Raw genomic sequence first — 26179 nt, 5'->3', positions numbered from 1 at the left:
GAACATCGGTGTTCTTTTTCAATTTAATTTACTTTGAAGCTTATGTGGGGAAAACAGAAATCAACTATAGTTTTTGTATAAAGAATTGAGTGTTTTGCTATGATTTTGAGTTGATATAACTGGCGAAATGGTTGTGGATGTATGATTTTGAGTTGATATAACTGGCGAAATGGTTGTGGATGAATGATTTTGAGTTGATATAACTGGCGAAATGGTTGTGGATGAAGGATCTAGGTTGTCTTTAACTGGCGAAATGGTTGTGGATGAAGGATCTAGGTTGTCTTGTGCCATTCATGTCAATTTTACTTTTGAATTTAGGTTGTCTTGTGCCATTCATGTCAATTTTACTTTTGAATTCGTAAAGAACCATGATCTGGAATTGAACGGTGCTGTTTTGATCGAGTTATGTGTTCTTGTGTTGCTTTGTTGTGCAATTGATCTGGTTGGAATCGTGTTGTGCCTATGTGACAGATTTATTTTCCTTTTCAAATTTGTTAATTTTGTTTGTTGAGTTCTTACTGTTCCTGCCGTAGAAAAAAGATTTGAAGCTTATGTGGGGAAAACAAAATTCAACTATAGTTTTTGTATAAAGAATTGAGTGTTTTGCTATGATTTTGAGTTGATATAACTGGCGAAATGGTTGTGGATGAAGGATCTAGATTGTCTTGTGCCATTCATGTTAATTTTACTTTTGAATTTGTAAAGAACCATGATCTGGAATTGAACAGTGCTGTTTTGATTGAGTTATGTGTTCTTATGTTGCTTTGTTGTGCAATTGATCTGGTTGGAATCGTGTTGTGCCTATGTGACAGACTTATTTTCCTTTTCAAATTTGTTAATTTTGTTTGTTCAGTTCTTACTGTTCCTGCCGTAGAAAAAAAGATTTGATTGATCTATACTAGTGTGGGTATGTAATTAAGAGAAAGAGATTCATGAACTAAAAGATGCATTAATTTGTATAAGAATTTGATCACTGTGGTTCATATAGAAATCATTCATATTTTTCCTATCCCAGTTTGGCTTGAATTGTTATGAAGTATTGTTCATGGCTTTACCTTCAAGCCTTTACAGGAAAGTATTTACCCAGTTTCTGGATAAAGCATTTTTTCTCAATTCATTAAACATGACTTCTGTATTTGTTCCCAAGCATTTCACCTTATGCTTTCTTGCTTTCTTGCCTTGTTGTTTGGCTAATAGTTATTGTGTGGTCACAATTGGTTAGCACCATTCTCGATCTGTTCTCTAGATATATCCTTGCATATTAAGGTCTGACATAACATGTATGTCTCACATTGCCAGGGCTTAAAGAGTTGAAGACGAATTCTGCCTCAGATTCTTGTACGGGGCATTAGAGCTTTCAGACACAGATTCGTTAAGCTTTCATCAGTGCTGATAGTGTATGCAACAAGGTTAGCACCATTCTCGTTCTGTTTTCTAGATATATCTTTGGCTAATAGTTATTGTGTGGTGACAATTGGTTAGCACCATTCTCGATCTGTTCTCTAGATATATCCTTGCATATTAAGGTCTGACATAACATGTATGTCTCACATTGTATAAAGAATTGAGTGTTTTGCTATGATTTTGAGTTGATATAACCGGCGAAATGGTTGTGGATGAAGGATCTAGGTTGTCTTGTGCCATTCATTTCAATTTTACTTTTGAATTTTTAAAGAACCATGATCTGGAATTGAACATCGGTGTTCTTTTTCAATTTAATTTACTTTGAAGCTTATGTGGGGAAAACAAAAATCAACTATAGTTTTTGTATAAAGAATTGAGTGTTTTGCTATGATTTTGAGTTGATATAACCGGCGAAATGGTTGTGGATGAAGGATCTAGGTTGTCTTGTGCCATTCATTTCAATTTTACTTTTGAATTTTTAAAGAACCATGATCTGGAATTGAACATCGGTGTTCTTTTTCAATTTAATTTACTTTGAAGCTTATGTGGGGAAAACAAAAATCAACTATAGTTTTTGTATAAAGAATTGAGTGTTTTGCTATGATTTTGAGTTGATATAACCGGCGAAATGGTTGTGGATGAAGGATCTAGGTTGTCTTGTGCCATTCATTTCAATTTTACTTTTGAATTTTTAAAGAACCATGATCTGGAATTGAACATCGGTGTTCTTTTTCAATTTAATTTACTTTGAAGCTTATGTGGGGAAAACAAAAATCAACTATAGTTTTTGTATAAAGAATTGAGTGTTTTGCTATGATTTTGAGTTGATATAACCGGCGAAATGGTTGTGGATGAAGGATCTAGGTTGTCTTGTGCCATTCATTTCAATTTTACTTTTGAATTTTTAAAGAACCATGATCTGGAATTGAACATCGGTGTTCTTTTTCAATTTAATTTACTTTGAAGCTTATGTGGGGAAAACAGAAATCAACTATAGTTTTTGTATAAAGAATTGAGTGTTTTGCTATGATTTTGAGTTGATATAACTGGCGAAATGGTTGTGGATGAAGGATCTAGGTTGTCTTTTTGCCATTCATGTCAAATTTACTTTTGAATATGTAAAGAACCGTGATCTGGAATGGAACATCGGTGTTCTTTTTCAATTTAATTTACTTTGAAGCTTTTGTGGGGAAAACAGAAATCAACTATAGTTTTTGTATAAAGAATTGAGTGTTTTGCTATGATTTTGAGTTGATATAACTGGCGAAATGGTTGTGGATGAAGGATCTAGGTTGTCTTGTGCCATTCATGTCAATTTTACTTTTGAATTTGTAAAGAACCATGATCTGGAATTGAACGGTGCTGTTTTGATTGAGTTATGTGTTCTTGTTTTGCTTTGTTGTGCAATTGATCTGGTTGGAATCGTGTTGTGCCTATGTGACAGATTCATTTTCCTTTTCAAATTTGTTAATTTTGTTTGTTGAGTTCTTACTGTTCCTGGTAGAAAAAAGATTTGATTGATCTATACAATTGTGGGTATGTAATTAAGAGAAAGAAATTCATGAACTAAAAGATGCATTAATTTGTATAAGAATTTCATCACTGTGGTTCATATAGAAATCATTCATATTTTTCCTATCCCAGTTTGGCTTGAATTGTTATGAAGTATTGTTCATGGCTTTACCTTCAAGCTTTTACAGGAAAGTATTTACCCGGTTTCTGGATAAAGCATTTTTTCTCAATTCATTAAACATGACTTCTGTATTTGTTCCCAAGCATTTCACCTTATGCTTTCTTGCTTTCTTACCTTGTTGTTTGGCTAATAGTTATTGTGTGGTCACAATTGGTTAGCACCATTCTCGATCTGTTCTCTAGATATATCCTTGCATATTAAGGTCTGACATAACATGTATGTCTCACATTGCCAGGGCTTAAAGAGTTGAAGACGAGTTCTGCCTCAGATTCTTGTACGAAACATTAGAGCTTTCTGACAGATTCGTTAAGACTTTTCATCAGTGTTGATAGTGTATACAACAAGGTTAGCACCATTCTCGTTCTGTTCTCTAGATATATCTTTGGCTAATAGTTATTGTGTGGTAACAATTGGTGGTTAGCACCATTCTCGATCTGTTCTCTAGATATATCCTTGCATATTAAGGTCTGACATAACATGTATGTCTCACATTGTATAAAGAATTGAGTGTTTTGCTGTGATTTTGAGTTGATATAACCGGCGAAATGGTTGTGGATGAAGGATCTAGGTTGTCTTGTGCCATTCATGTCAATTTTACTTTTGAATTTGTAAAGAACCATGATCTGGAATTGCACGGTGCTGTTTTTATTGAGTTATGTGTTCTTGTTTTGCTTTGTTGTGCAATTGATCTGGTTAGAATTGTGTTGTGCCTATGTGACAGATTCATTTTCCTTTTCAAATTTGTTAATTTTGTTTGTTGAGTTCTTACTGTTCCTGGTAGAAAAAAGATTTGATTGATCTATACAATTGTGGGTATGTAATTAAGAGAGAAATTCATGAACTAAAAGATGCATTAATTTGTATAAGAGTTTGATCACTGTGGTTCATATAGAAATCATTCATATTTTTCCTATCCCAGTTTGGCTTGAATTGTTATGAAGTATTGTTCATGGCTTTACCTTCAAGCTTTTACAGGAAAGTATTTACCCAGTTTCTGGATAAAGCATTTTTTCTCAATTCATTAAACATGACTTCTGTATTTGTTCCCAAGCATTTCACCTTATGCTTTCTTGCTTTCTTGCCTTGTTGTTTGGCTAATAGTTATTGTGTGGTCACAATTGGTTAGCACCATTCTCGTTCTGTTCTCAAGATATATCCTTGCATATAAGGGCTGACATAACATGTATGTCTCACATTGCCAGGGCTTAAAGAGTTGTTGAGGAGTGATGGAGTTCTGTAATAAAACTGATGCCCTTAGGGCAAAAGACATGGCAGAGAAGAAGTTGGCAGAAAAGGACTATGTTGGAGCTCAAGAATTGGCTTTGAGGGCTCAGACTTTGTTTGCAGGCCTTGATGGTCTGTCTAAACTGCTTGAAGTGATCAACATCCATGTGAGGTCTCAGAGAAAGATCAACGGCGAAGTAGATTGGTATGCGGTCCTCGGTGCTGATTCTTCTGTGAGTGATGAAACGCTGAGGAGGCGTTATAGAAGGTTGGTTCTGGCACTACACCCTGACAAAAACAAATCAACCGGGGCAGATGGAGCATTTGCAATCGTTGCTGAAGCCTGGGGTATGCTATCTGACAAGGCTAAGAGGGCTAGTTATGACCAGAGACGGGCTGCGAGGAATGTTTCACATGGGAATCCTGCAATGGAAGCTGGTCAGAATGCCTTTCATGCCCCAATGAGCACACCCAGTGCACGACCTTGGAATCCTTCGATGGCACATGGTCAGAGTGTGTTCCACACCCGAATGAGCATACCCAGTGCAATGTCTGTGAATCCTTCAATGGCAAGTGGCCAGAATATCTTCCATGGCCATATGAACACACCGATTGCACGACCTCCAGCTAGCATCCCCAGTATCCAGCCAACCTCCATGCCGCCTCACCAACCAGGGAACATTAATTTGTGTACTAAATGCACGTGGTGTGGCACTGGTTATGAATATCCGAGGCTGTACCTCAACAGGATTCTTGTCTGCGGCAAATGCCAGAAGTCCTATTGGGCAGCACCAGTGGCAAGGGCTCCTGAGCAAGCATCTTTTGTACCATTTGGCCAACAACAGCCATACTTTTCTCCTGCTTCTAGCCAATCAAGTGCATCTGGAACGAGATACTTTACAGTAAACGTTCAAGCCACTGCAGACATCCACCGAACTGGAGAAAGATTGAGGACAGGAGGTGCAGGAGCAGATGCAAATACTTCCAGCACTGACAGCTTTACTTCTGAAATACAAGGTGGGCCAATGAAAAAGAGACGCATGGATGGACAAGCGTCGAATAGTGAAAGAAAGGGAAGGGTTGGTCAAATGGCTGCAAAAAGTGGCAGCCAGGCAAATGTATCTGGAAATCAAAAGGCTTTTATAGGAGCACAGAGGGTAGCACCTAACCGTTCAAGGGATTTCACTCAGCCTCAGATACGTAGCATGTTGATGGAGAAAGCTGTGTTGGAAATCCGAAAGAAAGTAAATGAATGGAATTTGAACGATGCAGTAAATGCTTCACTGAAAGAGGACAAGAACTTGAAGAAGCCTACAGCTACAGCAAGTGTTCCACAGGATTCTGTAAAAGATGGTATGAAAGGAAACAATGTGGATGGTGCATCTATGCATTCTGGTAGTGCAACCCAGAATAAGAAGAGTTCTGTCTCTGCAGAACCAACAGATGAAGACTCAAAAGCTATTGTGGTCCAGTCGATGAGTGTTCCTGATTCAGATTTTCATGATTTTGACAAGGATAGAATTGAATCTTCATTTGCTGAGAATGAAGTTTGGGCTGCATACGATAATGATGATGGCATGCCCCGATATTATGCTATGATCAAGAAGGTTATGTCTAAAAGTCCATTTAAAACGACTATCAGTTGGTTGAACTCCAAGAGCAACAATGAACTTGGACCAATGAAATGGATTCTTTCTGGCTTTCCTAAGACCAGTGGTGATTTCTGGATAGGCAAGTCTGCAGTCTGTTCATCACTCAATACATTCTCTCACAAGGTTAAGTGGACAAAAGGTTTGCGAGGAGTTATTCAAATCTTTCCAAGTAAGGGGGACGTCTGGGCTCTGTACAGGAACTGGTCTCCAGAATGGAACACATTCACTCCAGACGATGAGATACACAGCTACGAAATGGTGCTAGTCCTTGAAGACTTCAGTGAGAATGAAGTTGCTAGAGTTGTTCCTTTGACCAAAGTCCCCGGCTACAGATCAGTGTTTAAGCAGCAATCAGACCCCAATGCAACCCGCGCAATTCCAAAAGTGGAGATTTTCAGATTTTCTCATCAAGTGCTTTCATATGTGCTAACAGGTGAAGAAGCTCCAAACGTTCTCGAGGGGTTTCTGGAGTTGGACCCTGCTGCCTTGCCTCCTGATCTTCTGCAAGTCATAACCGAGCCCAAGGAGGTCGAGGAAGATGGAAGTACCTGCAAGAAGCTCCCGGCAGAAGATATGTCAGGTGGTGAAGTGAAACCACAAGAGGCTGATACAAGAAACGATAGCAAGGAGAAAGCGCCCGAGAGCGTTGCCAGCAAGCCTCTTCTGACATATTCAAAAAGACCAAAGGGGTATAAAGCAACAGCTAAACCCAGTGCATAATCAGATTCATGCAGCTTCATTTGTAGGGACAATGTAGTAGTAGTAGTGTACATCAATGAAACAGTGATACATTCATGTATTTTATAAACCAGCTTCATTTGTAGTACAATGTAGATTACATCATTGAAACAGCAATATATTCAAGTCTGTAAGTTACAGTTTAGACTGTAGAAGTTTTAGTTATTTCTGCCTTTGCCCTTTGTTATGGGATCATGCTTTTTATTTACATCAAGACTTGTGCTTATGCTTGAATTAAATTTGCAGATTAGTTTTTTTTTTTCTGTGCGTGCATAATATGTGCTATAATTGTGCTAGGGGTGCAAGGCCCAAGTAGTTTAGTCTAGGAAAAAAGACATACAAAATTTCAAAACTCATTATATCATTAGGTTGGCTTGACAACTCAGCCTAAAACACCTAAATCTGTCACAGTCCAGCCAACTCAACTAATTTTAGGACTAAAAACTCGTTGCAAGGCGTGTGCAACGTTTGTGCAGTTTATGAAAGTCCAAAAAAAAAAATCATATTAATTACTAAACATAGTGTTATAAACTTACTAGTATGACCAACTCTCTTATCTAATATAACTATAATATAAGTTTCTTAATCACCATTAGTCTATTTTATATTCTCCATCAACAACATATACTATTTGTTGTCATTGTCAAATCTAATACAGTACTATATATAACTAGTTTAACCCAAAAAGTAAAATCTCTGTTAAAATAAATAAATAATCTTTACCTGAAAAAAATAAAAATAAAAATCATTTGCTTCACGGACCCCACAGATGATGGACCCCACATGTTCATCCTTTTCCTCCAATAAGAAACAAGACAAATGAGAAAAGCAAAAATATAAAGAAAATTACATGCTGTCGCACTTCACACAGAAACACACTTTGCTTTTTATATTAATCAGTTATGGGTGGATATAACATTTTCTATGGGGCCCACATCACCCATCTCACTCTCTCTCTCCACACTCCACAGTAGTCCACAGTAATAAAGGTTATTCCACTTCTACGCACATTGATTATAATTTATTTTCTATTTTGATTCTCGATTTTATTTTGTTTTATTTCTAGTTCTTTTGTCACTATTAGAAAGTATTTAGAAAAATTATATTTATGTATAATAATTTATAAATTACGTATGAAAAATAAATTACACTAAAAAAACATCTGCGATGAATTCAGTCAAGATGATGATGGAAAAAATCAAACTCGTAACCTTTGTGTGCTTGTTTCATTTTTATATTCAAATGGATATAAACTTGGTAAAAGAATTCTAAAATTTTATGTTTTGTGATAATTATTTTATATTAAAAAAACATCTTAGACGTTAATTCAATTGGTAACTGACTGAAATGTGACAGTGTTGGGTGTAATTGACAAAAAAAAGTTTTCAAAAAATTGACAAAAATATGAAGTTTTGGGTGTATTTGTTATAATTGTTTTCCCATTACACTTCCATTTCCGGAATTCATTATTTGTATATCTAACACTCAATAGAATTTTTCAAATGGTCACAATTATAACAAGTACAACAATAACAATAATAATAAAAGGGAATGTTGTAGTTATAACGATAATGAAATGATAATGTTTACTTAATAATAATAATAAACATTTAAAAATGATAAAAAGAAAGGTATAACCAGAGTAAGTGCTTTACGAATATGAATGAATCACTTTACCATTTGTTGAATTTTGAAACTTAATGCCTGAAAATATGTATTTGATACGTGTTTGGAAATTGCGTATCACGAGAAACGCAATTCCCATTTACGTTATGATACACTGGAGTTTGGTGAGCTGAGACGCATGTGGAAAATGCATTTCTCGTATACCACTTCACCATCTGTTGAATTTTGAAACTTAACGCATGAAAATATGTATTTGATACGTGTTTGGGAATTGCATATTACGAGAAACGCAATTCTCATTTACGTATGAATGTATGATACACTGAAGTCCGGTGAGCTGAGACGCATTTCCCGCATGCGTATGGGTCCAGGCTGAAGACATACTTTAGACGTGTTTGGGACATGCGTCTGAAGTATAAAATACAACAAACGCATTTCCCAAACGCGTCTAACATTGACTGTCCAAAAAAAAAAAAAAAAAAAGTGAGCCGAGTTTGGGACATGCGTTGCTGACACCAAACGCATGTCCTAAACACGTTTTTCGTATTTTTGTCAACTTTTTGAAAATTTCTTGTTTTTGTCAATAGCACCCAAAATCGTCACATTTCAGTCATTTACCCTAATTCAAGAGGGGTTTGAGTCATTCTAAGCGAGGTCCTACTAAACTCGATTATTGTTAAGATGCAAATGCCAATATACTATGAAAAACAACACAAAATAAGTAACAATATATATTATCATTAATTCATTAAATAGATATGATTGTATCGAGACACAACTCAAAGTCAATTAATCCAAAATAAGTTCATAAATTTTATTTTACTAGCAATCGCATGTCACAAGATTGTAAATACTAGTATACAAGCATTTGAAGTTCAAACTTATTACAGAAATATGATTATATGCCATCCAGATACTATAAATCAACTTTAATTAATAAAAAAATTAAAGTAGTGGGATTATTATTATTATTTTATTAAGGCGTGTGATTGGATAAAATATTAAGTCAAAATTTAAAAGTGGTTAAGTAAGTATACAATTCTGTTAATAGCAAAATATTAATAATTAAAAAAAAAAGTCTTTTTACAGACTGTTAATTAAAAGAAAAAAGGGATATAAAAAGGTGTGAAAGAGAGAGAGAGAGAGTAGATACTTACTCCCACTCTCTCTCTTCCTCTTTCTCATATTTCTCTCTCTCTCTCTCCATTTCTTTCTGTGAAGAACAATGGAGAACAGCCCTCAGCAAGCAGCGGCGGCGGCCGCAGCGGCAGCTCAGAGCGCCGGCGGGGACCCNACCACCATCTCCTCCAGCAACAGCAGCAGCAGCTGCAAATGTTCTGGACGTACCAGCGGCAGGAGATCGAGCAGGTGAACGACTTCAAGAACCACCAGCTGCCTCTGGCGCGCATCAAGAAGATCATGAAGGCGGACGAGGACGTGCGTATGATCTCGGCCGAGGCGCCCATCCTGTTCGCCAAGGCGTGCGAGCTCTTCATCCTGGAGCTCACAATCCGGTCCTGGCTCCACGCCGAGGAGAACAAGCGCCGAACCCTACAGAAGAACGACATCGCCGCGGCCATCACGCGCACTGACATCTTCGATTTCCTCGTCGACATTGTGCCGCGCGACGAGATCAAGGACGAGACGGCTGCGCTCGTAGGTCCCGCGGCGGCGGCGGCCGCCGGAATGGTGGCCGGCTCCACCGCTAGCGGCGTCCCGTACTACTACCCGCCAATGGGCCAGCCTACGCCCCCAGGTGTCATGATTGGAAGGCCCGCCGTGCCTGGTGTGGATCCGTCCATGTACGTCCAGCCTCCGCCACCGCCGTCGCAGGCATGGCAGTCCGTTTGGCAGCCGCAGGAGGACAATTCCTACGCCAGTGGAGGCAGCAGTGGCCAGGGAAACCTCGACGGCCAAGGGTAAGTCTCCGCCTCCCAAAGATCTATAAACTAGGGTTTCTCAAACAAAAGAAATGTCGAAATATATTTCCCTTTTTTTTTAATTACTTTTTTCCTAAATAAACCTGGGAAGATTATGCTTGTATTTATGTTCACATTTTGGCTCTATGGATTTCTCTAAAGAAAACGGTAAGTCTCAATGCCAGTTATGTTATGCTCTATGAGGGTACCAATTTGCTGCTGTAACTATATACTTCCCTTCTTGCATGTTGAGCCTCAGAATCTATTTGTGTTTGAATACCTCTGGCGGATTCAAGATGAAGAATTTGAAGTAAGAGTTTTAGAGATGTAGGAAATGGCTTAGAAGATTTAAGTCTGTTATGCAGAATTCTGCATCTGTAATATGCATGAACCATGGAGGTTTTCGTTTTAATGTATGTTGTTTCTCATTATTCTATTCTCAATATGGTCTAACATTCTATCTTGGGCGGAAATGCGGAATGCATTCAAACATTAACCATGTAAGTAGATACGGGATGGTTGTATCCAAAACGAGTTATACCACCTTCAGGTTGATTTCTCCTTGACCTTCTAATCTAAGGAATAAAGATTGTCTTGGGCAAAAGATATTGGCTGCGTATGCACCCATAGTGTTATAGAGAGTGATTTATGGAAAATAAATCTTAAGTGACTTCTTCTTTTGTTGTCTTTGAGCGAGTGATTTGAGGCAGGCATTTGCAACGGGCCATTCTCTTTCATATCTCCTAAGTAATGACATCTCTGTTTATCTAAAACATTATGCCACTGTATGGTAATTCCTTTTAAGCAGCATATCAGGTATTGAAAAAGAGAAGTAATTTTGACAGTCCAGATGGTTTTAACTGGTATCTCTGTTGTTATTGTGAAGAACAAACCAAAAAGGTAGGGTTTATAAGTTTATATCTTTCAATTAAGTGGCATTGCATTACACACAGTGGTCATAAGTCATAACACACCAATTATAACCTTTTCTTCCTCTCCATTCCGTTTAGTTGCGTATTATTTATCTGATGAACACGTGGATAATCAATCACCCTTGTTCCTCCTTTCTTTTTGGAATTAGTGACAGCAAAAGAAACATCTACATATGTTCTTTGTCATTGTCACTGCAGTTTCAAGTTAAGTGTACATAATTACATAGCTGCATTTCCTATTGTAGATTTAGGTAATAAGTTGGCGTTACTTCAGGATTTGAATTTTGTGTGCAAGATGGTACCTCAGGTGTGTGTATTTCCTTCATGCATAATTGTTAGTGCACGCGGCATGCTCCTTATTTTATAGCCAAGTGAAGCTTCTTCAGTAATCCAGTTGTTTTTATGAGATAACTTTGGTTGTCAATGTCTTTGTTTCTGCAGCTGAGGGGGTCGTTTTCAGATGGTGGATGATTGGTGGCACAAGGAAGCTGCCCTGCCCTGTCTCTCTAATTCAAGTTGGAGTTTCTCTTCTAAATTGCAAAAATTAATGCACCTTATAACTAGTGTCTGTGGATACTGTGTTAACCATGGTATTAGATATATGTATAAAAACTGGATTTTGATTAGTAACTCTCTCTTTGTTTTTCTTGAAATAATCCTTCTGGGGATTGGATTCTGTAACATGCTTTAGTTTCATCATCTTGTGTTCCTCTCCTTGTGGCAGTGATTAATTTGGTTGGTAGTTAACTTTTGATTGAACAAGAGACTGAGTTCAGTTTCAAAACTTAATAAATCTTCCAAAGGGAAAGGAAAGGGCTGTGACATGAATTTGACTGACAGCCTTATATTCAATTGGTGGGTGGTGAACAAGATAAAAGATTATGCCTGCCTTTGGATGTCAAAAGATAAAGATTCCACTGGGGGTGGGGGGGATTTCATTAAATATATTTCCTATACATGACTAATTTTGACTCGAATCTCAACATTCGAAGATTTCAATCCAAATTCATTATGTTTCTGGAGAGTGGAAAATTGACTTAAATGTGTTAGAACAACAATAATGTACTCCCTCAGTCCCATTTTATGTGTGGTTCAGTTAAGAAGTTATTTTCAATTCAAATTTTCATAATATTAAATTTAACTTTAATATACAAAATTTATACATTTAAAAACTACACTAAAAGTACTATTAAACACAAAAAATGAAATTAAAAAATGAGTAAAAAATACTAAAGAAAATAAAGAAAGAAGATAGAGTTGGTTTAACTAATAAATAGTAAGTAAGACAGAGAAAATAGGATAGAGAGAGTATCACTTTTCAAAGTTGCAAGTTGCAAATGAATTTCTCAAAATTCCAATACGAATTGCATTTCTCATTCATATTTGACTTGCATTTTTAACGAGAAACTCAAATCCCAAATGAATTTTTCTCTATTTTGAAAAGTGTCACATTCTTGTCTCTTTGTTCAACAAAATGGCACAGTTCAGTCAATTTTCCTGGGAAATTTAGGAAGGGATATGGTGGCACTGAGGCAGGCAGGCTGAAAGCAACAACCCTTTTAAATTTTTCCCAATAGATGATGATGATGATATTATCAAAAGATATGCACAATTGTCGGAAGAAGGATTATTCTCAAGACAACTAGATTTTTAGTAGTACATTAAATACTCTTCTTCTAAATAATGAACAAAAAAGTCGCACTGGTCAATACTCTCAGACGCCTAGGAGGCAGGCATGCTAGGCTATATATTCTACCTCTATAACATATCTCATCTCTTCTTCACTCACATGTACACATATATAAATAATCCTATACCCCATTCCATTTTACAGACAAGCTAACCTCACAGCAAAACCAGGTCGTCTCACATCTGGAGGAAAAGCCCATAGCATAGCATAGCATAGCATAATAGTCCCTTCTCTCTCTCTCTCTCACATGAAGTAGCTGAGTGACTTCTTTCTTCTGGACCCTCCTTCCCCGTACAGTTCATTCCACTGAACAAGCTCTGTCATGTTTATGGACTCTGACATCACACTTGCACAAACCTATACATACAATACTTTCATAAATCAAACCATGTATATATAACATACCTAGTGAAGATAAAATCAAGACCTCAGTTATTTTCCCTCACCTGCTCATGAGCATGTTTGAAGTCGTCCAAATTTAATGGCCGAATATCCGCACTACTGCACAAAGTTGGTGGAGCTTTACCTTCTGCCAAGGCAGCAGCTTGCTCCTGCAACAAAATCCATATGTTGGTATGGTTATCAGACTTTGGGGAACAACTTACATATTAATTGCATCCAAATAAAGGGCAGGGAGAGGCAGATATTTATATGATGCACAATTCCTGACAAGACATTGTGGCTGCTAGCACATATGGCTCTCATCATTTTGCCAGCACTAATCATGGGAGCAGTCAATCAATTTACTTTATTGCTTATTACATCTAAGGGTCCGTTTGGAAAGCAGGAAAATGACTTCCGGAAAATATTTTCTAGGAAATGAGTCATTTTTCGGAAAACATTTTCTTTTCCCGTGTTTGGTTGCGTTATGGAAAACTGTCTTGGTGTGTTTGGGTGATATGGCTTGGTTTTGGCCGAGAACATGCAAAACGGCCATTTTGGCCATTGCGGAAAATGACTTACGAAAAAAAAATTCGTAAGTCATTTTCCGGAAAAATGAGCTGATGATTTTCCTTTGTTAACGAAAAACATTTTCCGTTGACCGCATTTTCCGGACGTTGCCAAACACCGAAAACTCAAAAAACATTTTCTGAAAGTCATTTTACGGGTTACCAAACACACCCTAAATTGAAAATAAAGTGGAAAGGATAGAAGAAACAAAGTCCTGGGCATCAATTCACTTCTTGTTCAGTTAGTAATGGCAAAAATTATACCTCTCCTGCTTGTCAGGTGCACTATTTTAAAGTCAATTATTTTTTCAAAGTTTTATACTCCTAAAATCAATTTCTGAAAATAAAAGTTGGACAATAAGAAACTATATCAAAGTACTATTTGACCCAATAATCAAAATATCACAACTTCAAAGAAATATGATTTAAAGAATGTGTCAAAGTTAATATGCACCAAATCCTGAGAAGTGACATAATGGGACTAATTACCTTTTTCTCTTTTTCTAAAATCTCTCTGATTGGACGATATGCAGCTGCCACACATAAATTCTGCAATAACAATGGACCTGCAATATTAGCATCCAAAAGAACAAAGAATTCACAGTACAAACAGAAAATAGTAAATACCACATTACCTTAAGGTCACTTCCAGAATATCCGTCCGTCATACCAGCAACAGAATCCAAATCAATATCTGGTGACAAGTCCTCTTTTGCCAGTATCACTTTCAGGATCTTTGCTCTGTTTGGAGCATCTGGCAAACTGACCATCAATCTGAGGAGGAACCAAGATGAAAAAAGCATCAGTATAAAAAATTTTAATTTTAACTCCAAATAATTGCTTGACTCCTTACCTACGTGGCAGCCGCCTTATAACAGCCTCATCTAGATCAAATGGCCTATTTGTAGCTGCAAGTACAAGAACACGTTCTGTATCCTTAGTCCGCAATCCATCCCAATTCACCATAAACTCATTTTTCATTTTGCGCATCGCCTCGTGCTCCCCTGGATTTTCCCTACGGCCCAGCATGCTATCAACCTTAGGAAGACCAGGTTGAAAACAAACCAGTCAGATGGGGGAAAAAATCTCAAAGAGAGAATAACCTGTAGTACTGCAATAGTATCAGAGACATACTTCGTCAACAAAAACTACACTAGGGGCAATTTTACTAGCCAGCGAGAAGACAGCCTTGACATATTTTTCGCCCTCACCAAACCACTGTAGCACAAGAAAAAAGTAAAAGAATCATGTAAGGAAGTCCAATTTCACAATGGAATCACCAATCTGTGTTATTTTTGTCAGATGAATTCATGAGTCAGGCAAACCTTTGAGGTGATGCTTGACATAGAAATGTTGATGAAGTTCGCACCAGCTTCTGTGGCAACAGCCTTTGCAAGCATTGTTTTTCCAGTTCCAGGAGGGCCAAAAAGAAGTATTCCCTTACAGGGCTGCAAAAGAAATAGCAGCACTGAGATTTTCTACAGATGTTACTAGTAAATAAGCATGGCTGAACTGCTGAACAAGTAATCATTATTCCAGGAAAATCCAGAACTTGTGAAGGAAAGGATAACATCAAATTAAAGAACTAGAATTAATTTTCAAAAACTAATTGCAAGCCATAACTAAGTGCAAATGAAGAAACTATCAAATTTTGTTGGCTAGTATGAGGGAAACAGTTTCTACCTAAATGCATCTAGGTCTACAATTAGATCCTTGACCACATCAACAAAACCATTACAGAATTTATTTATTTATTTATTTATTTTTATTTACATAATATAGCAAGAATTAAATATCTGTTGGGCAGGATAACATTATTTTCCATTTTTCTTTTTCTATATAGGTAAATAAAATTTTCCTTATCTTGTAATAATTACTAAATGAATTAGATATGGTTAAAACATAATAATATGAAACCTTGGTTAATTGCCCCTTGCAGAAAAGCTCAGGCCTTTGTAAAGGAAGCATCACCAACTCTTTCAATGTATCTTTGACATTTTCCAGTGCACCAATATCGTCAAATGTGACTCCAATATCATTTGGGGGTATAACATCTGCTAGAAGCCTCTTCTCAAAATCATTCTCTGTCACAACATCCTGGGCCAGTTGTAAAAAGGTTTAGCGCATTCAATGCAATAGACAACATCCATCTCAAATGTTCTGAATGACTTCAAGGGTGAAGAAAAATTTATCTTGAAACATATTAAATAGCCCTTAAAACACCTTAAGTGACTTCTTCAAGCTCTTGGATTCATTCTGTACAGCTTGTAAAATATCAATCCCATACTGAATGCTGCTACAATGCACAAAGGGTAAAAACCGTAAAATTGTTTAAACAGGTTTAACAAACCAGCAAGTGAAAGTTGATATTTGCTAGTTAAGTTTACCTCTCAGGAGACAAAGCAATCCTGGCATCAGAATCTGCTTGAGGATTTTGCATTAAATGATGGCTCAGAGCCCATCCAATTACCTTCTCCGCACCTTCAAACACCCATATGAACAATTCTATTTAAAATCCAAGCCTTTCCAATACTGGAGAATAATAAAAGAAATGAGAAGTAAATGAATGTCCTTACTCTCAATTGAAAAGTTGTGGTCCTTAATGCACAATGTCTCCAGTCCATCACATTCTAATCCATTTCGACTTAAAACCTATACAATAAGAAAATCCATCATTTAGGACATATTATATAACAAAAAATATCAGCTGCATATTAACCTGGAAACTTCAATACATCATATATCCCAATTCTCCAGTCGAAAGTTCACTACAGTGAAGGGAAAGAATATAAATTTCAACCTCCAGCAATTCCAGAAAGTTGAGAAAGGTAATTGACCACAGCTATGAAAATCATGCAAAATTCTAAGCCACCTCAAATTGGAGCTTAGAAGCCAAACCTTTTCTCTACCAGAACAAGCTTAAGGTTCAATAAACCAGAATAAGGATGCTGTCACCTAAACTAAACAGGATATTGAAGTTATTTCAACACAACATTGTACATCTTGTTAAGGATTTCCACACTGATTATCCATTACAAGTCTTTTCTCTTGAAGTGCAACAATGTTCAACATTTACTAGTATCCTCACAGAAGTGGTAAGAAGCCATAAAGCAGGTGCATATCAGCGACATAAAAATTAAATAAAAATGAAGGCAGAATAATGCTACAATTTTTTGAAAAAGGGAAAATGGGCACCCACAGTTCTTAAACTATTCAAATTTCCTTTGGTTTTCAGGGTTTCAGCATCTCGCTCCAATTGTTGTTTCCAACTAGCTTGTAGTGCCTCATCCTGTAATCATAATGCATATCAGGAAAAGGGCAAAGGGTAGGAGGAAATACATACCAAACAATTTGAAACAGACCTGTGGCATGTGAATAGTAACTTTGTTGGGGAAAAGTTTTGTGAAAAGTTTGGCAGTTTTGGTAACTTCCTTCCCCCTGTCATGTAACCTCCCAAAACTATCCTGAAGTCATTGAAGTGTGATAATTATGCATTGCACTCAAGCATAGAATAATGATACTTGGTCATCAGAGTTGGAAAAAAAACACACACACACACACACACAATTGAAAGAAACTATACTACTTTGAAAGATAGAGGGCATACCGGGAAAGCTAAATCAAGCAAAGCAGTTTGATTGCCGCCAAATTTTGTGAAAAGCAATCCACCAGCATGTGACTATTGTGAGGAAGGAAAATATATGCTTAGGTTTGACATCAAAGAAGTACAACTTCAAAAAGAAGTAATTTTAACTATAGACACAAAGTAAAAGTGGCTGCAATTATTTATTTTACTACATAATTTTCTTCTTATTTGTTTTTGTCTTCTTGTACTTGTTACTTGTTCTCCCAGCCCAAGGGCGTGGGAGAAAGGTTTTCCAATCAAAGCTACATGATAGAGCATTGGGTCAAAATAAGGTTACAAGACAACTGATGTATGAACCCTACTAATACTGGACAGAAAATTTCTTGAGGCATATGTAGAATCTTCATAAGCAGGGAATGTTCAACTCCTAAACAATAAAAATAAAAAAAAATAAAAATAATTTTAAAAAAAAAAACAAAAAGATTGGTTTGGTAGTGGGAAAGAAGAAAAAAAAATTCTAGCCTTCTAATGTTAAAGTGGGCTTGCACCATTAGGCATCAGATTTTTAATTTACACGTCCACTTGGGCAATGTTTTTGAATCCTTGAGCCTTCACATGTTGTGCATCTTCAGTGCCACTTTATGGAACCTCTAATGAAATTAGACACAAATACTAATGCACTAAAACTAACATAGAGATGCATATGTCAGTAGATGCTTAGGCAATAATTTAGAAGCATTTTCACATGAAGAATGGTCAAGTAGTTTTCTTCACATGCAACCACTGTAAACAAAATTACCTTTTCCTTCCGAGTGTCAGTATGGGCATGTGAACCTATAATTATAACATTGTCAGGAAGCTTCTCAAGCCTGCTTTTAAATGTTGAAAAGTCTGAATTTCCAGCCATAGATTTTTCAGCATCTTTCATGAATAGAATAAAAGGGGAATTCCTGCTTTCATCATACACAACCTGTAAAGATAGGACAAGATTTGGGAAGATGGTTACAGCTATGAGATGGCAATATTAAATATAACTCAGTTTGTTTAGGTCATTTGCTAACATTTGCTTCTATTTATGTTTTCAAATTCTGTGGGAAAAAATTTAAAAATAAATACTTAAATAACTGTGCTAGGTAGTGTTTTTTCTTTATCATTATATAAAATCGTCTACAAAATTTAAATGGTCCAGCAGGAGGTGATCTATCCTGCCAGTAGGACAAAACATTGGTAACCCTTAGAAAGCAACAAAAGGTGTGATTTTCTGTTTCTATTTTCAAGTCATATATAACCATGTTTCTATTATTGAAACAACAAACATAAACAAAGCCAAAAAGTTACCTCAAAAGTTAGCATCAAAGTTAAAATAAAATAAAAAGAAGGCACACCTCAAATAATGTGTTGATGAGTGACTTGTCAAGATCTTCCGCACCTGAGGCTTCCAGGCGCAATTCATTGGCTGAGATTCTCATAGGATAACACACGGAAAAATAATCCTAAGGTCAATATAACAGCTTAAATATTAAAACACATACAAACAGAAAAGAAGCCCCATTAAAGGCATTACCCTTGCAGAAGAAACCATGACCAGGATCACAAAGCCCCCCAAAGTCAACCCCATCTGGCATGTGTTTTTCAAATCTAACACCAATTTTTGACAATGGATTATCTTCGAAGTGCAACATAATCTTCCCCCGGCTCCCAATTGTTGGCCCTCTGGAAAGCAGGAAGCAGCACAAAAGATGGATTATGCAAATAAATAAAGTTATCAATTACAGAATATATTACAAGACAGCATGAAAATTTGAACATCATATTTTCAAAAATACATGAGCAAGGTAACAACATAGACTGCAAAGTAAGCAAAACATAACAATATGTAATGGATGACTTCAGCAAAACTATATAGTCTATATTAACTAGATCAACTTGTACTAAGTTAGCAAACAACTTGATTTACTTGATTATGCAGGATCTCAATTTCAAGAATAAACTGAGACATTAACAGTTATTACAAATAAACTCCACAAGAACTATTGAGGCTTTGATTACTACTCTGGTAGTGAGTAGTGTCCATTTTTTGGTTTTACTACATCCTAACCAAATTTGGCAGTTGATACTAAATAGTAATCCTGTCCTTTTTGTCGTATCCTCCACTTTCCTCGATGATAATTACAATAATTCCCCACATTAATGGAGCTCTCTCTAAATGTTGATCTTTGAAGAATGAAGCTTAGGAATCCATAAACACAATCTTGAGGAAGAACAATGAGTTGGATGCGGTGAATTCTGAGGATGGGCATTCTAGCTCTTCACAATTCAGAGCAATAATCAATAACTCTATGAGGCGTCATTTTCATCTGATTCTAGTGGCATTTTTATCAATCTCATTTGTAAATGGAGATTATTTAAGTTACTAATTTTCATAAGTTGGTAATTAACTTGTGCCTACAATTGAAAATGAGCCAAAACTGAGGGGAGGGGGCAGGAGGGGGGGAGTCCAGAAATGGATATATAAAGAATTGGAGCAAAAGTAGGTCATCGTTAGACTCTGACCTTTTAGCTGAAGAATTTGAATATAATCCATCAGCAGAACCAATAAACTTAACTTTGTCACCTGAAAATTTAGAAAGCCAAAGTAAAATACAAAATACAAACCAAAACAAACTGAAGAATGCCTGAGATTTTCAAAAGCCTATTTATACATTCTTTCCTTTGCCAATATTGCCTCCCCAACGGACCAGCACAAAACAGAGCACTTTACCTGTTCTAAACATGGAATTCTTTGATGTCCCCACTAAAGAGGGTGCATCATCAATATCCATCTTTGGATGAGACTCCAAGCCCAGAGGAGCATCTGAAGAGCTAGCCATAACTGCTTTACCAGATGAATGTCCTGAGGCCTTTGCCCATTCGGGTGCTCTAGGAATTTGGTCGGTGCCATTAGTGGTTTTCTGCACACTATATTTCTCCTTTAGCAGCTCAGCTTCCTTTGAAGACAAACCCTGAAACAAACCAATAATGAATTTTTTTTTAAAAAAAAAGGCAGTTGTCTGATGAAGAACAAAGGAGAAAGGACATATAAGGAAAAGATGATGGATATTGAAAAGTTTTTGCTAGTCCAGTCATTCAAAAACTTAGTAATGCAATATTAAATAGTCTTATAAAAAATACAGCGAATGCAAGCTTATCTTACACGAAGAAATGAATGGCTATCAAAAATCAGCAGTTTTGCTCCATAGTAATGAGCAAGTGCCTTGGCCAACATCTCTTGATATATCTCGGATCCTAAATAGATAAAGAACCCATCAAAAACCCGGGGGGAAAAAAAATCATTCACTTCACAGTTAACCATTTATTAAAGGGATTATTGAAAAATCTGTAATAAACCTGCAGGGCCAGAAAGTAAAATTCTGGGGTTGACTGTTGGAAGCTCAGAGGTAAGCTTAACTTGTTCTCTGTGCTTCATGTGTATGTACGAAGCTGCTATCAGCACATTTTTTGTGTTTTCACTGCAAGAAAAAGGCTTTCCGACATAAAATTGACTTGATTTACAAAATTATAGAGTTTTAATCCAACAAACTGCTAAAAGTAGCTCTAGCTTCCAGAACAAACTGCACCACTGGAATTCCAAAAAGGAAGCAATCCAATTTGCTATCAACAGCAAAGAAATGCATGTATGCATATGTAAATAGGGTAACAGTATAGTCTTTTGATTAACAAAAACATACATTAAAATCTCTAAAGAAGGGCATTAAAGACATACAACAAAAATTGATCCAAAACCAAACTCTCAAACACAAAGGCAAATCAATTAAGGTGACAGGTTTTGTTTTTCCTTCCAAAACCTAAACTTCATTTACTACAAATAGTGAGATACTTCCCCAAGCTACTAACCCTAATTTCATTCAATTTTCTCTCTTCCATTTTCAGTTTAGCATCACTTCAGTCATGAACGGTCACCCCACTCCACCACATCATCACACCCAAACTTTCTGACAAGTGGCTACCTCAACATCCTATAAAATTATCAGTCCAACAACTATCCTGCTTGCCAATACCAAGTCAAGCTAAAATTTGATAAGTTCACTACTATTCAGCTATAATCCCACAAAACTATTCAGTCCAACCTATCATTTTACCTTTTTACAATAGAATCCTCCAAAGTCCAAGAATTCATCTTATAGAATTAGAACTTCCTCTCAAAGATATTCTAATGCAGTAACCAAACAAGAAATTCCAAGGACTATTGGAGCAATGCCGCCAAAATTGGAAACCATGAAGCAAATAATGCACAAGGATCAAAGAAAAAAGATTAAGACAAACAAGATGAAAACATGATAAGTGTATGCCCCGAAGGGTCATTACCTTAAGCAAACAATGCACAAAGATCAAAGTAACAAAAATTACAACAAACAGGATGGTTAAATGCTAAGATTATGTTCTGAAAAGTTGTTACCTTAAGTAATATGGGAAGTTATCAAATGAAACATCTATATCCCGTCCATCAATGATCCTTCCCTGGATGTCTTCTTTGAATACTGCACACCTTAAAGACATCCCTGATGTGGATGCTTGGGTTGAATCTCTGGTCCACTCTCTTTCTTCTACCTGTTCACAGATACTTGTGCCTTAGTTTTATCTCACAAATTGGAAAAGTTTCACCACAAAAGCCAAAAGGTTATTATTCAGAGAGACAATTACATTGCCAGACTCTAGGACAGAGTCCAAGTTTCCATCGATAGGAAGATTCTTGCTATGCACTCCAACATCAGCATCATAATTAACACCAACATTTGTAGCTGAATTGACTTCAGGGCCATCAAGCTCATCTTCATGGCCAACAGGGAAAGAAGGCAGCTCATTCGTAGGATAGTTTCTATCCCTTACCTTAGATGTAGGTTTCAGACGAGAAAGATCTTGTCTCAGGCTTGAAAGCGAAGCCAAAATAGAAGCACCAGCCACAGCTGAAGCATCTCCTGCTCGCCTTTCAACATGAAGTAATTTTCCTACACCAGCCCGAAGATCTGATGAAGCTGATTTAAGTATCCTATCATATGGAAGTTTTTGAAAGATCTAGATACAAAATGTCAAGAATATTTGAGATGAATGTGGATGAGAAATGGAGAGGGAGAGAGAGAGAGAATAAATACAAGTAAAATTGTGTATAGAATATATCACTTTCATTAGGAAGAAAGCTAAAGGATACATAAGCATGGCTTCCCAGCAAACCAAAGATAATCTCATCGCCTGAGTTCAGAACATGAGTAGTATTTTTCCTAATTGTCTTCCCATTTACTTGCACAGATCCTTTCTTCCCCTTGCTCTCAAGAACAGCAACCGAATTGCCTTCTCGCTGATCATTTCCAGAAACAATGAGTACTCATACTGCATGTACACAATATGTAGTTCATCTCCAAAGAAAAAAGGAAAATCAATGCCAAAAGGGTACCCAAGTTGAGCAAAAGTTTAGTCAGCATAATCCCTCATGGTTACACATGCTTGTTACTTTGTTAGTAAGGTTCAAAGCTTGCAGTTAGTGACTACTATAGTGTCCCTATACATTTTACTTACAAGAATGTGAAACAGTGGTATCAACATGGCATTATTGTACAGAAATTCAAAAGCCTTAGATTGTTGATTAAGTCAGAAGGTGTAGATTTAGTTGATTAAGACAAGGATGAATTGCATTAAGAAATGTCTCACTCATAAATTTTTCTTGCCATATTTTCAGTTGGAACACACGAGATAGGAGACTAAGGCCAAATGTCAGCCTAGAATCTGAATGTCTGAAAGTGGCTTTTATACAGAATAGTAGTTGATCTGCCAAAAAAAGCACACTAGCCTCATAAACCCTAAACCAACAATTCTTTACTATTGAGAATACAAGAACAAGAGAAGTGCCTTCAAGCATTAGTCAAGTCCATGAAACAATACAAGTGTAAAATGCTCTCTTGCCAAGCATCAAGGGTACACAAGGAGAGAACTACAGAATCAAAACTTTAAAAGCCATACCTGTGTAAGTCTTATTGTACACAAGATGCCACTAACTGTTTGGTCCTTTATTAAAAGATTTGCAGACTTGTTGGAGCCCACAGAGAAACTTGACATACTGATTGACATAGTTGAGTTCTGCAGTAAATTCACACTTTACATCAAAACACAGTACTTATAATCAACAAAAGCAGCTAGCAAAGTGTATCCGAACACAAAAATAGAGACCATTAGAGAAAACTAATAACAGCAGCTCTAGTTCAACTAAAGAGTGGAAGAAATGAAGATGGAAAATCAAAACAAATCTACTAAAAAAGAGAAAAACAGAGTAATTTCGAGTTAGACCTGCGGATACTCTGCCAGGAGCCTACACCAGGGAGCCTTCGTTATTTCATGCTTCCTCACCCCTATAGAGCAGGGTTTGTCAACTATTACAGGCGTCACACCTAATACTCAACAAAGACAAAAACAAAAGCAAAAAATCAAATACTCAACAAAAACAAAAACAAAAACAAAAGCAAACAATCAAAGCTCGAATTCACATTGCTCACGCCGAGGCATGCAAGCAGATTGAAACTTCACGGAAGTAACGAAACTACAACCTTGCGGTACGGGCGTAGCAACGGAGACGGCGGTGGTGTCTTCCGCCTTGGGGGAGGACGCGCCGCCATCCGCAGCGGCTGCTTCCGGCGGTGGACCAGTTGAGCTGGACTCCTTGGGATTCTCCGCCGGACCCGTCGATTTCTCCGACGAATCGGCATTATCATTCTCCGCCTGAAATTAAACGCTAAAAAATGAAACAATTTGACTTTTCCAAGGAAATGAAGGAAGGAGCGGTGGCGATTGAGCAAAATACTTTATTAACAGGAAGTGACTTGTGACGCTTGGGCGACGGAGATTTGTCGTCGGACGACGAGAGGGATCTCTTGTTATTATTGGAAGTGGACGACGGCAGAGATCCACTTCGTCTTGTCGAAACCATCTCTACGGAGTCTCCACACAGAGACGAGTTCGACCCGGGTGGAAAATGGGTACGGTTTGGGTTTTGTAGTGGAGGAGAGGCGATGGAATATATATATATATATACACACCTGTCACAATAATAATAATTATTTTTTGTTGGAAAAAAATTAATTATTATTATTTTCACAATACTAATTATTTATTTATAATGATTATTATTATTATTATAACTAAATAATACCAAGTACTAAATATGGTAAGAGAATATTTGGGATGCACGAGTAAAGTACTAGATTTATGAGTGAGTATGTATGTATATTTGTATATGCAAAATTATCCAAAAAAATTCAAAATTATACACAATATTAGATTATTTTTCATTTATGGTATGACGAGAAAAACTTGTAACCAGTGCTCGAATATGTGCATTGAATAAATCATGTTATGATGGATGATTACATGATATTTGATGATGTATCATATTGTGTGAAGTAATAGTTGTTATAATTGAAAGTATATACACGTCATTATTAAATAAAATAACTATTTTTTTGGCATGACGATTAATCATTAGTGTTAAGTGACTATTCTTGTTTTTTAATCTAATCAATGAGCAATACGTGATGTGAATATTACTCTTAAAAGTTATTTTTCACATTACAAATAGATAAAATACATGCATACACACACACACATATATATATATGTGTGTGTGTGTTTGCGTTTGCGTTGATTGTTATTTATTGAATATATTTCAATATTTCCATTATAAGTGTAACATAATTGAATATAAAATTATATTTTTTATTTGTTGATTTTGATTTGTTTTTCAAAAACAAAAAGCACCCAAAAAAATGAGAGAGAAATTTGCAAGCTAAAGAGGTCATAGACTTGCTGGCTATGTACTTTGATACTATTTTGAATATGGAGTCTATAAATTTTAGAGAGAATGCTTAATAGTGACATGTGAGATAATGTTTATTAACAATAACAATATTTTATGTTTAAATCTTATTTTTTCCACTAATGCAAAAAAAGATTTTCTTTTTTTTTCTTTTTTTTATAATAATCTCTCGAGACTAATTCATTGAATCATAAGCGGAAACGTTTACAAGAAAAATTAATGGAATGGACAAACATTCCTTACAGTCAGACATAGAAACAAATTTCCTAACAATGTTATCGAAAACTTGAATCGCAGACTGTTTCACAAATTTGAAGCTGAAGTCGACAGGAGCACTCCAAGCTTCTTTACTGTCAATAGTAATTTGGTCAAACATAACGAAGGCATACTCTAGTTCAAAAGTCGTTGACACCACCCGAGTATCAATCTTCATTCTTTTGTGGTTCACATACGCCATGACCAATTATCGTTCTACGTACGCTTATAACAAGAACTCGGCAAAAAAAGAGAGGGAATAAACTCGCAAAAGAAGCGAGAGGGAATAAACTTGCTAAAGATGCGAGAAGCAACAAATTCGATAAATAAACGAAAGATATAATAGCAACAAAACTTACTAATAAAAAAACAACACTGCTTTGAATCAAGAAAAACCACTCCTTCCTACTTCACCTTTTGCAAAACCCAAAACCTTATTTTCCTTATTCAATGGTGATGTACTTCTTGACAGATCCGAAGTTGGGGAAAAGGAATAATGTCGGAAGGGAAGGAAAAGGGGCGGCGATAGCCGAAGAACACAGCGACAGTGCGAGATCGTAGGTGTGGTGGACGGCGATGGGGGAGGCGAAAATGGAGAGGAGAGGCAGAGAGAAAAGAGCAAAAGAAAATGACAATCGTGAAGAGGAGAAGA

At 36.6% G+C, this 26179-nt stretch overlaps 3 protein-coding genes across 3 annotated transcripts; 2 read left to right on the top strand and 1 right to left on the bottom strand.

Moving 5' to 3' along the window:
• Nucleotides 1-4323: 4323 nt before the first annotated feature.
• LOC115996997 lies at nucleotides 4324-6724 on the top strand. The gene has a single exon (XM_031236440.1). It carries the CDS (start codon nucleotides 4324-4326, stop codon nucleotides 6691-6693), a length of 2370 nt encoding a protein of 789 aa, XP_031092300.1. The 3' UTR covers nucleotides 6694-6724.
• A 2783-nt stretch (nucleotides 6725-9507) lies between these two features.
• LOC115997447 (nuclear transcription factor Y subunit C-1) lies at nucleotides 9508-11902 on the top strand. The gene is given in 3 exon segments (XM_031237000.1): nucleotides 9508-9623; nucleotides 9626-10256; nucleotides 11630-11902. Coding segments are annotated over 3 exon segments (696 nt in total). The 5' UTR covers nucleotides 9508-9562; the 3' UTR covers nucleotides 11634-11902.
• Nucleotides 11903-12752: 850 nt separating this feature from the next.
• LOC115996538 lies at nucleotides 12753-24442 on the bottom strand. Its single transcript, XM_031235810.1, has 28 exons — nucleotides 24262-24442; nucleotides 24008-24179; nucleotides 23751-23851; nucleotides 23427-23543; nucleotides 22621-22767; nucleotides 22116-22487; nucleotides 21871-22022; nucleotides 20802-20923; nucleotides 20608-20699; nucleotides 20176-20416; nucleotides 19968-20028; nucleotides 18979-19127; nucleotides 18800-18870; nucleotides 18214-18384; nucleotides 17436-17507; nucleotides 17191-17292; nucleotides 17028-17117; nucleotides 16405-16480; nucleotides 16216-16309; nucleotides 16052-16124; nucleotides 15746-15925; nucleotides 15154-15276; nucleotides 14963-15046; nucleotides 14682-14866; nucleotides 14464-14602; nucleotides 14318-14377; nucleotides 13325-13429; nucleotides 12753-13235 (listed from the first exon to the last, which is right to left on the bottom strand). The coding sequence occupies exons 1-28, from the start codon at nucleotides 24385-24387 to the stop codon at nucleotides 13122-13124; spliced, it is 3591 nt and encodes a 1196-aa protein (XP_031091670.1). The 5' UTR covers nucleotides 24388-24442; the 3' UTR covers nucleotides 12753-13121.
• Between the last annotated feature and the right edge of the window lie 1737 nt (nucleotides 24443-26179).

This window comes from Ipomoea triloba, chromosome 11, assembly GCF_003576645.1.
Source record: "Ipomoea triloba cultivar NCNSP0323 chromosome 11, ASM357664v1".
Lineage (NCBI taxonomy): Eukaryota > Viridiplantae > Streptophyta > Magnoliopsida > Solanales > Convolvulaceae > Ipomoea > Ipomoea triloba.
This window is presented reverse-complemented; position numbering and strand designations above follow the sequence as displayed.